The sequence below is a fragment of the Rattus norvegicus genome, chromosome 4 (genome assembly GCF_021556685.1).
Source record: "Rattus norvegicus strain SHRSP/BbbUtx chromosome 4, alternate assembly SHRSP_T2T, whole genome shotgun sequence".
NCBI lineage: Eukaryota > Metazoa > Chordata > Mammalia > Rodentia > Muridae > Rattus > Rattus norvegicus.
In genome coordinates, this window is record NC_141537.1 from 81914166 (window position 1) to 81924603 (window position 10438).

Here is a 10438-nt window from a genome sequence, read left to right on the forward strand (position 1 = left end):
CCCTGTGTCATCTTGACCTAGAGTTCATTCCAAAACACTTACAAAGATTCACATCAAGAATAAAATGCCTTGGCACCAGTGTTTTGCAAGGTTATTTTTCTTCTTTGTCTCTATGGATAAAAATGAACCAAAGGATCAAGGCACATCTCCTAATAGCCTGCTCCTGCCCACCCAGCCTGATTGATAACCTGAGTTAACTATACTTTCCTGGGTTCTTTCCCAGAGTAGAAGTAAAAGGATCCAAAGAAAACTTTCCGTACCCCTTCTATCATGTAATTAAACAATGCTGCCTTCTCTTTTCAAAGTCCATGGCTGGACCCTGTGGGGTGTAGCAGGAAACCCTTAGAGAACTGTTTTGTTAGAGGAGAGACAGACACATCTAACTTCAAATCATGCAAACTAGCCAAGGGTCCCCAATGATCTCAGCACCAGGTTGAATGGTACAAGGAGAGAGATAGACTTCCACTTTGCTAGGCTGCCTGTGTCTTCTAGAACTATCTTTTTGTGGGAGGAGGACTTGAGAAAGAGTCCTGACATGCATACTTCTGGTTGGCTCAGAACTTGTGATGGTCCTTCTGCCTCAACATTTTGAATATTGGGTTAACAGATGAGTGCCACAATGTCCAACTCAAGCTATACCTTTTTTACTATGTATATTTAATATTTTGCAGTAGTTCTGCCCTACAGGCCAGGCTAGACAACACTAGCCACATGCATACTGCATGGGGAGAAAAGAGCTTGGTATAAAAAGAGTAAGAACATTCCAGAAAGAAAAAAGTTCAACCAATATTCAAAATACTTGTCAGGGAATAGCATTAGAAGACACAGATGATTATCAAAGAATGGCTCTAGAGAGGAGGAAGAGGCTCTGAAGGTTGGAGGCAGATGTATTTGGTTAAAATATGCTTTCTAAGTATGTTTTGAAGAACTGGCCACAATGATATCTTTCAGAATACAGTCTAGAGAGAGACTAGCTGCGTCTCCCTGAACTGTCTCCCCTGCACATATTGAACATGGTATTCCTTGTGCTGTAAGCTGATGGGAAGCTTGAAGAAGTTTTCAGAATGAAGTGGCAGTTGTTGGGATCAATTTATGGATGTAAACATGTTCATGCATATGCATCTTGGTGAACTCAAAGAGGGCAACTTGGGATGGTGGGGTCAACAGACCCAATTTCAATCAGAAACCCTGCAACTTTGCACCCAGCCACCTTGGGTGAGATAATTTTTTTTCGGTGAGCCTTGCCGATCTTATTTATAACATAGACAAAAGCCACTCCCATCCTATTTGGCTGTTGTGAACATAAGAGGAAATAAGACTGCACCTTTGAGTGGAAAAACAACCATTCCCATTCCCTTAGCCATGATCTTGTAGATTCTTCCATAGATGGAAAATAGGCACATAGTTAAACTGTAGCAGGGCACAAATATTGACAAACTCAGTATTACAAGGCACCATGGCAAGAGTTACTAGGAACCTGAAAACTTCCAAAGGAGGATTGCATACACCACACTGTGAGTCTCTCCTTTGGCCCAGATGAAAGTCTAGCATATCAACCTGAAGGTGTAACACTCGGAGACTCTGGGAGGCTCTCTCTCATTGTTTGTAAGGTATCTTTTTTTAAAATTTATTTATTATACATAAGTACACTGTAGCTGTCTTCAGACACACCAGAAGAGGGCATCAGACCTCATTATAGATGGTTGTGAGCCACCATGTGGTTGCTGGGATTTGAACTCAGGACTTCTGGAAGAGCAGTCAGTGCCCTTATCCACTGAGCCATCTCTCCAGCCCTCATTGTTTGTAAGGTAAAGCAAACCCTGGCAGCCACAGGTAACAGATGTCCATGTGTACCCTCTGTCTGGATAAGAAGATGGTGGTCAAGACTTTCTACTGTCACTTGCATGGTCAGAAACACCCCACAGTTGATAATGCCACTACCAAATAGCAAATGTGGCCTTAGCGTGTATGAGGCTCTTTGCAACCATAGCTACTAGTGTGAAGAAGAGATATTGTGGCCTTTGTGATCAATCTTTAAAAAACAAAACAATGGGTTCGGTCCCCAGCTCTGAAAAAAAGAAAAAAGAAAACAAAACAAAACAAAACAAAAAAACAAAACAAAACACTGAATCCTCCCCCTGCCCTGGCAGATTTCTGTCCCTCAGATCCCAGGAACCACTTTGCAGCAGAAGACAAGGAATTTGAGAATCTACTTTCTCAGTCCATCCTGGTGGGGATCCCAATGTGTCAGGAGTTTGTGCATTGCGCCCACAGTTGGAAGCAGAGAGCCATGCCAAGTGTTCTCTCCAATCTATAAAGTCTAGAATCCCCTGCCCAGGGAATGGTCCCACTCACAATTAGGGGGGCATTCCCACATTATTAATGTATTCAAGATGATCACTCACAGGCATGCTCTGAGACTCCAGACTCTGGGACGTTGACAGCTAACACAAGCCATCACACTGTTCGTGAGCAGGATCCTTCAGGACTTCCAAAAGCAAAGAGACCAGAGCTTGCCACAACCAAGCTCTTCTATGTTTTTAGCTGGGCTGTTGTTAAAATTCCTCCCCACTGGGATACATAAATAATGTCTACTCACTTCTCCTAGGGCCCCAACCAACCAAGTAATGATTCCACCAAAGTTCACTTTGGGGATCCAACAAGTTTTTTGGGCTTTCTTGCAGAGCATGGGTGACAGGTTAATGATGAGAACATGAGTGACCCCAAAGCAGCCATGCCTGTACAACAGCTGTGGAGAGCCTTTTGCTGGCCTGGAAAAGGCCTGCCTTTTGCCATTGCTACAGTCTGAAGTGGTACAACGCCATCTGCTCTTTTCTTTGCCCTAAAATAACAGCTAGACTCTCAGGTTCTCTCTATGGCTATACTGGGAGCTCGACCCACATACATGGTGGGAAATGCTTCCCATAGCAACCCAGGGAACATGGGGAAGAATGAGGAAAGGCTCACTGAGTGCACCACAGCACACAATGCTAAGTGTACAAGGCTCCCTGGCCCAGATCCCATCTTTTGTCAGGAGACGCGCCTCTTCTGTATAGGAAGGAATATCGACTTTAAGTCCTGACCACAGGCCTCAGACCCATTCACATGCCTTGGGTCCCTGACCTGAGTCAAACAGAAGAAAGAAGCTAAAAGATAATATTAGTTACTACAAAAGTTCATTTTCTTTAAACTAGCCAGGATGATCAAGTGCAGATTAGGTGGCCATAGGATGAGGAAGAACCTTACTCAATCAGGCCCTAACTCTCTCTCTCTCTCTCTCTCTCTCTCTCTCTCTCTCTCTCTCTCTCTAAAGACTTTTCTCTACTGTACTTGGTCATATGATAGAACTCCCCATCACATAGAAATGCCTGTCACTGTGGGAAGGTAGACCATTCTTGAAATGTCAATGTAATTTAGACACTTTTGTCCCAAACACCCACACTGACCTCAAGGAAACCTGCTTCCCATCGGAACTTCCTTTACACAGCTCTCCTTGGGCCCTTCCACCTGAATCCTTTCCTTCTCCACCCCCAGTCCCAGCATCCTTTTATTGATGAATCGGAAGGTTGCACTGGGGATCCACCACTGCCTTTTAACAGGGAAGAAAGCTCTTACGGGCTTGAAGGAAGCCCACTGTTCAGTGTGTCACCTTAGAGAGGAGAGGGAACTGGTGATTGCAGGGGTAGCTAGAGTGTAAATAGGGAACAGGTATGGAGTCCGTCTGTGTATATAGAGGTAAGGAGGCCCTGCAGAGCTGTAGCAACTCCCTTAGAACCAGGAAGAAGCAGTTGCACAGGAAGGCACCTCAGTAGCTGATGCCCCCTGACGTAGGCAAGGGTCTCATCATGAAGACAGGTAGAGGTGGGGTGGAGAGTATTGCCCGTGAAGGGCAAATGCAAGGCATGCCTCAGAGGCATGATGTCTCCCTGTGGGGGGCACCTTTCCCCACCTGCCAGTGTCAGGCTTCAGAGGAGAATGCTCTACAACACTCCCCCCTCTGAGCCGTGGCAGCCCCAGGTGGTGCAGCTTGGCTAGCCATGGGAAGTTTCCGGACATCTGCCCACTCTCCCTACCCAGCATTCTGGATGTCCATGGACAATGCGTACAAAAGTTTTTCTCTTGTCAAGATTCAAATAAATGCCCACAAGAATCTTCCTAAGCACAGAAAGGATCAAAGACTTTTTTATTCAGAAAACAGCAGAATTTAAAACGTGCCTAATTAAGGCAAGTACATAGTAGGTTCAAATTCTGAAGCCCTGTGAGGGATATATACTCAAACATGCTGACCACTTTATTGGCTTGGAATCACAGCCGCTGGGGAATCTTAAAAAAATTGCCGAGGCCTGCATCCTTCCCTCTTGCATTCAGGTTTTATCTTTACTTAGGAGAACGGCTGGGATGGTAAGACTTTAGAGGCTCATCAGGTGATTCTGCTGTGTACCAGACTTGGGCAACCGCTGGCCCACCAATGACTTTGAGACGTGATGTCAGTACAAAGCTGGCCCTTGAGAGCTGTGCATCAAGTTACAAAAGGAATCACACACACCGAATACCGTAGTGTTTTAAACGAGGCTGTGATTTTGTGTTGAGATGCCTTCATTGCTATCTTGGGGTACATGTAGCCTGTGCGCCAACGGTTGAGTGTGTCTTTTAGAAAGTCATAAATACTGAACAAATTTTTCCCCTTCTAGAACTGGCTATATAATTTGCGGGCCCAGTGGAGGGAGATGGATTAATTGGATTGCATATTCAATGAATTTCAGAACATCAAGATAGCTACAACATAGCATTGAAGCAAGTGCAGGGACATTCTGGGCACAGTCCCTATGGGTGACAAGGTCCAACATGCAAGATAGCTTGAATGAGGCGCCTCCCTCATCCCATCCCTGGGCATCAGATTACTCAGTCCCCAGTTGGAAATACTGTTTGAGTAGGTTTAGGGGGTGTGGCCTTTCTAGAGGAAGTACGTTATTGGGGGCGGGCCTTGGGGTTTCAAAAGCCATGTGCCATTTCCAGTTTGTACCCATTGTTTCCCGATTTCAGTTCAAGATACAAGGCCTCAGCCCTCAGCTCCCAGCTCCAGTTGCCATGCCTGCCTGCTGCCACACTTCCTTGCTGTGATAGTGATGGACTCCTATCTCCCTGGAACTGTAAGCCCACATAAACCCTCCCTTCTTCTATAAGTTGATGTGTTTTAGGGCACCACAGTAATAGGGAAGTAGCTAATAGGATCCACGAATCTTTGCTTTCTTCTCTTGTTTCTGGCGGTGCCGTGCACCATACCAAGTTATGGTGGCACAGAAATCATGCAATAGTAACAGGAGCCAGCCGGGAACCAGTGTGCCTGTTCAGTGGGGTCTCCCACCGCTGGGTTTGCAGCAACTTGTTGTGAGGGAGCCTGAGCCCTCCACAGGAGAAAGTGGGTTCTGGGGCTGGGAACAATGAGTGAGGAGCTCATCCCTGCTCCTTACCAGTGCACAGTCACACATGGGGACACGTGACTCAGCATTGCTTCAGGACAGATGAGATGTATGGCAGTTGGGTGGTTGCAGGTCTCTTGGGAAAGGCCATGCAGTCATAACAATAATTTGGGGGCCAAGGTAAAAATAGCAGTCTGGGAGCTGGGAAGACAAGAGGACCTGAGCTTTGCCCATGTTAAAAGCACGTGTGGTGTGGAGCACCCTTGTTATACCAGCATCGGGAGGACAGGGGATCCCTAAGGCTCAGTAGCCATCCAGTCCCACTAAAATGGTGAGTTACTGCTCCAGGGACAGAACTTGTCTCAAAAAGTATATGGTTGAAGAAGACCCCCTACTTCAACTTGACACACATACACATGCATGCACGCACACATGTATGCACACGTGCACACACACTTCTCTGGAGACCCAATTGGGCAGCCAGTCAGTGTTTGGAGTAGTCTTGCCATGTCAGAGGAGGTGCAGGTAGAACTGATGCTGGTTTCTCCACTTCAGAATCACCGATGGGGATAAGGATTCCTCAAAGCTGCTTTGGAAGAGAGGAGAATTGTGCTGGGAAGGGAGAGAACAAAGAGAAGGGCTGCTACATACCTGCCTCCTAGAAAAAACGATCCAGGGGCCTCTTCTACCAGAGTAGCTATGATTTAGTAAAGGTGCCTCGAAGGAGTGTATCCCAGGCTCTGCAAAAACATTGGAAATGGGGTAATCTCTCACAGAGTAATTTATGGTTGTCTGGTCTCTGCCTCACTGTCTGATCTTGGTCCTCGGAAAGTTCACACAAAGGGCTCAGTGACTTCAGATCCACATCAGGAGCTCGGAGCATCTGGGCTGGGCCCAGCTAGTGGCTTGGGCTTGACCCTGGGCTGTCAGAAGCAGAGCTAAAGGAAACCACTTAGGAAAAACTGGTTTAAAAAAACAAAAGAAAAAAAACAGGAACAGGATTTTTTCCCCTTAGTTTCCAAATGGGAAGAGTAAATTGCTTGGCTTTGAGAGGTAGCCTGGGATAGTTACCATCTTCAAGGCCAGGGCCAAGTGACCCAGCCAGCTGGCACTGCCCTCTGGCTACTATAGAGAGGACCCTAGAAGAGCAGAAAGGCCCCGTGGGTCAAGGTTCTCCGTGTCTTCGAGCCCAGGAAAGGCCAGAGATGAGGGAAGGGGGGTCGCCACTCCACATACACAACACTCAGTCTGTTTCCAGGAGTGGCCACTGCCAAGGGACCTGCCACAGCCCAGTTGCTCCACGAATAACGGGGTGGCCTTTAATTGTTCTTTGAAATCCAGAAACTACTGGCAACAGAAAGAGACTGGATGAGGCTGGCAGCAGACCACTGGGCTGGAGTGGAGGCTCCCACCGAAATGGTTAAATGGCTAGCTTGCCAAGGCCACTGAGCAAAGTGCCACCTCACCATGGGGCAGATTAAAATATGCGTTTTCTCCTAATTGGAGCAGAGTGAAATCAGCCAGTGGCCCTGTCACATGTGCAGGAATGAATTGTCACAGCACGAAACATACCACTCCACAGAACATCTATTATGCTGAGGAAAAGAGCCACACAAACTCCCTCCTGTTGGAATCACAACTAATTTGTTGTCCAGTGGACTGGGATATGGAGGCTTTGTTAAGCAGTCCTGCATTCCAGTTTTCTACATTGAGGGAAGCGTATGGCCCAGCCGAGGCATCCTGTGCCTGAGCACAGTCTTTGGCAAGGTTAGCAGTATAAGGGTCTTTCTGTGTAACTAACCTTTGATTTTGTAACAACTTGTCTTATGTCCATCCACTGTGTTTTCTGACCAAATGTATAAAGCATGAACAACTCTTCTTGCTGCCTTCCATTATGACACATTTTTAGACGATAGAAAATCCAAGACCAAAAACATCAGTTGATCCTCTTGAGGAACTGGATGAGAACAGGTCAGAACCACCAATGTTATGGACCAAGGTGAAGCCTCTCTCCCTGGGACCCTTAGCAAGGATGCTTCCAGGACAAGACAAGATGTTCATTCCCATAAGGACCCCCCGGGTTATCACCGGGTCATGCCAACCGTGAGGCAGACTTCATGAAATGTTGGCTTCAAGACTGAATCGCTCTATTTTTACAGACCTGAACATCGTAAAATACATCTGTACTTCACTCTGGTTGGTTCTTCTAATGGTTCGAACGTTCCCCACTTCAGGTATGTAGAGATGTTTCATCATCTTAATCATCCCGAGTTGATCTTGTCAGACAAAGCATCCACTGAACACCATTCAATGGTGGAGCCATTGTTGGGGAATGCGGCAAGTTAGATGACTGGCCAGCGTTCACCTGCTTGGCACGCTCAGAGTTTCAGCGCTAAATAACTCCCCTCCCAAGTCTTCCTACATGAACCAGAGTGTGAAGCGTATCTGATTTGAGCCCCTGCCTCTGTGTGTCTAAATTCAACATTTGGGCTCTCATTTTTACTGGTATTTTCATCATGGTTTTTGCCTGCTGAAGATATTTAAAATCCTGATTGTGTCATCCATAAGCATTTGTGTCTCCAGAATCTGTGTAACTTGGTACACATTTGTTCTTTATATTCAATCAAATCACACAGAACACACACACACATACAGAGAGAGACAGAGAGACAGAGAGACAGAGACAGAGACAGAGAGAGACAGAGAGAGTCAGAGTTATTTCTGGTCCATGCTTATGTCCACTGTAGGTCAACTGAGGGCTCTGCTCAATGCTATCACTCAAGGACCTATGTTGACAAAACAGCTCCCACCTTGAAATTGAAAACCTCTGAGAACATGGGCAGCTGGAGACATAAAGAAGTCACTCCAGTGGTCACATGGTCAGAAGGGACACAGGTCACTTTCACTCCTATGCATCATCCATGACAAGTCCATTGCCACCCAGCCTAGAGAGTCCTAGAAATATAATTCTTTGATGACCACAAATGACTAGCCTGGAGATTTGAACAAACATCCCAGTTGACACATACTGGTCACCAGTATGAGGCAGAATGAAATGCCCTCACACAATGCTTGCCCTAAGTTGAAAGGGTTTAAAAGAGGAGAGTCATTTCATTTGATGGTCAGGAAAAGCAAAGAAGAAGGCTGGACAAGTGACATGACAATGGGCGGGGTTCAGTAGGAGGTGGGTGAGACCTCAGCCTGGATGAGTGGTGGGTGTAGGGTTGAAAGTGGGGCTGGGGAGGACCCCTTCGAGTTAGCAATGTGGGCTGGAGGGTGGGCTGGGAGAAGGATGGAGGGATGACTGGACAAAGATATATACATAAGTCTGGAGGGTCAACTGTGATGTGATCAAAGCTGCGAGGTTATAAGTTTCTCCCAATGACACAAGGGTGGGTGGGGAGCTGCGGCATGGTTAGAGGTGGGAACACAGGTCTACATTCCAGGGTAGCAGTGAGGGTCAGAGAGGGGTCTGAGACTCAGTGCGGAGACAAATGCCTCAGCACTCCTGAGCGAGACGTCAGATGTCATGAGGGCTTGTGGGTGAAGGAGAGAAAATGCTTCCTAACCTGCCTAAGGTTTCTGATGACGTCAGTGACAATGTCTGAGAAACATCTAAAGACAAGTTCAAACACATTATTTTCTTCATAGAGGACACCATACCCCTGGTCCTATAGATGCAAGCGCTTGGGGTAAGAATTTCTGTGATTCCTATCAGCGTATAGGCTAGCTCCCTATTCAGTTACTAAGTATGCCCTAGACTATGTGTATCAGCATGTATGAAATTGACACTTCCATGGGAAACCGTTTACAAGTCAAACTTCCTTAATGAAGATGTCCAAAGCTGGGGAGAAGACACATCTTTTGTCTCCTGTGGATTCAGAAAACAATATTTCAAAGCTTTCAGGGGAGATCATGCTCAGCGAATTTACCCCATGAGTGTGGGCAGAACTCAGAGCAGGAATCCTGAACTAGGTTTGTAGAACATTTTGCAAAGTCAGGCCTGTGCTACCTACTGATCACTATCTCGAACAAGTTCAAGGCCTAATTAACCCTCGCTCAATGGAGCTAAAATAAAATCCACCACAGCTAAGGTATTTTAACTTCAACAAGGCACGCACACAGCAGAGGTGCTCAGCACATCCTGAATCTAATCTGCCTCTCACAGCGGGTGCATCTATAAAGGCTGGAGATTCGCTCTGGGTGACTATAAAGCTTTGGTTTTACAATGAGTCATATGCATCAGCAAACATGCTTTAATGTCTTTATATTGTTTGTCTTATTAGCAAGCGGGTACTGCAGACTGCAGCGAACAGAAGAATGCAAAGTCCCGGATGGTGAATCAGCTCTCTTGTGTCTTGTGGACAGACACGTTGATTATTTACGGAACAGGGGTCTTTGGAATTAAGGGAGCATATGGAATCTCGTTGCTGAGAATGGGATCCAAGAACCCACAGCATCAATAAAACCTGGAGCTTGTTAGAAATGTAGAACCCTGGGCTATATACAGACCTGTAAAAGCAAATCTTCATTGACCGAGCTCCTTGAGTGAAGGCTGGAGTGTACACACGAGAGGTTGAGAAACATGGGCATTAGGGACCAATACAATGGAAGTCAAGTGACTACATGGATGAGCTTCCACTGGGCTTGTGGTTTTCCCTAAATCTAGGAGCTCTCAGCACTTTGTGTCGCCATTGTCATTAGCTGATGAGAAATGTGATTTGTATCCCAAAGTTGACTCCATTTTCTTTATGAGCTCACACATTTTACCCCTTTAGTTTTTTGTTTTTGTTTTCAGGCTCATTGACATCAAGGTCTTTCTAGACCAACCTCCTAAGACTAGAGCATTCTAGTTTCCCCCTCGGAGTTTGTCTACCTTAGAGATTACCCAATCTACCCTCCATTGCTTGGCCTTCAGTAACTCATGTCTCATTTGGAAAATGTGAAGATATCACTTCTCTACAGTTCAGTGAAAAAAGGAAAACTCAAGAGTGTTTATGGTGAGTGCCCTTCCTGTC

At 46.1% G+C, this 10438-nt stretch overlaps 1 protein-coding gene across 7 annotated transcripts in view; it reads left to right on the plus strand.

Moving 5' to 3' along the window:
* The window catches only part of LOC147994853 (uncharacterized), a 29230-nt gene extending 19324 nt beyond the window's left edge, over positions 1–9906 (plus strand). For 5 of the 7 annotated variants that reach the window (XR_015686569.1, XR_015686570.1, XR_015686572.1 and 2 more), the window contains 3 exons: positions 5044–5150; positions 7580–7654; positions 9707–9906. Coding sequence is in view for 1 of the 7 variants with exons in the window: in XM_087659742.1 (XP_087515868.1) it covers positions 5044–5150; positions 7580–7654; positions 9707–9828 (304 nt within the window). In the remaining 6 variants the exon portion in view is untranslated. Of the gene's footprint in view, positions 1–5043; positions 5151–5975; positions 6072–7579; positions 7655–9706 lie in introns of those variants that run through there. The other 2 variants (XR_015686571.1, XR_015686573.1) reach the window with 1 other exon arrangement.
* The last annotated feature ends 532 nt before the right edge of the window (positions 9907–10438 follow it).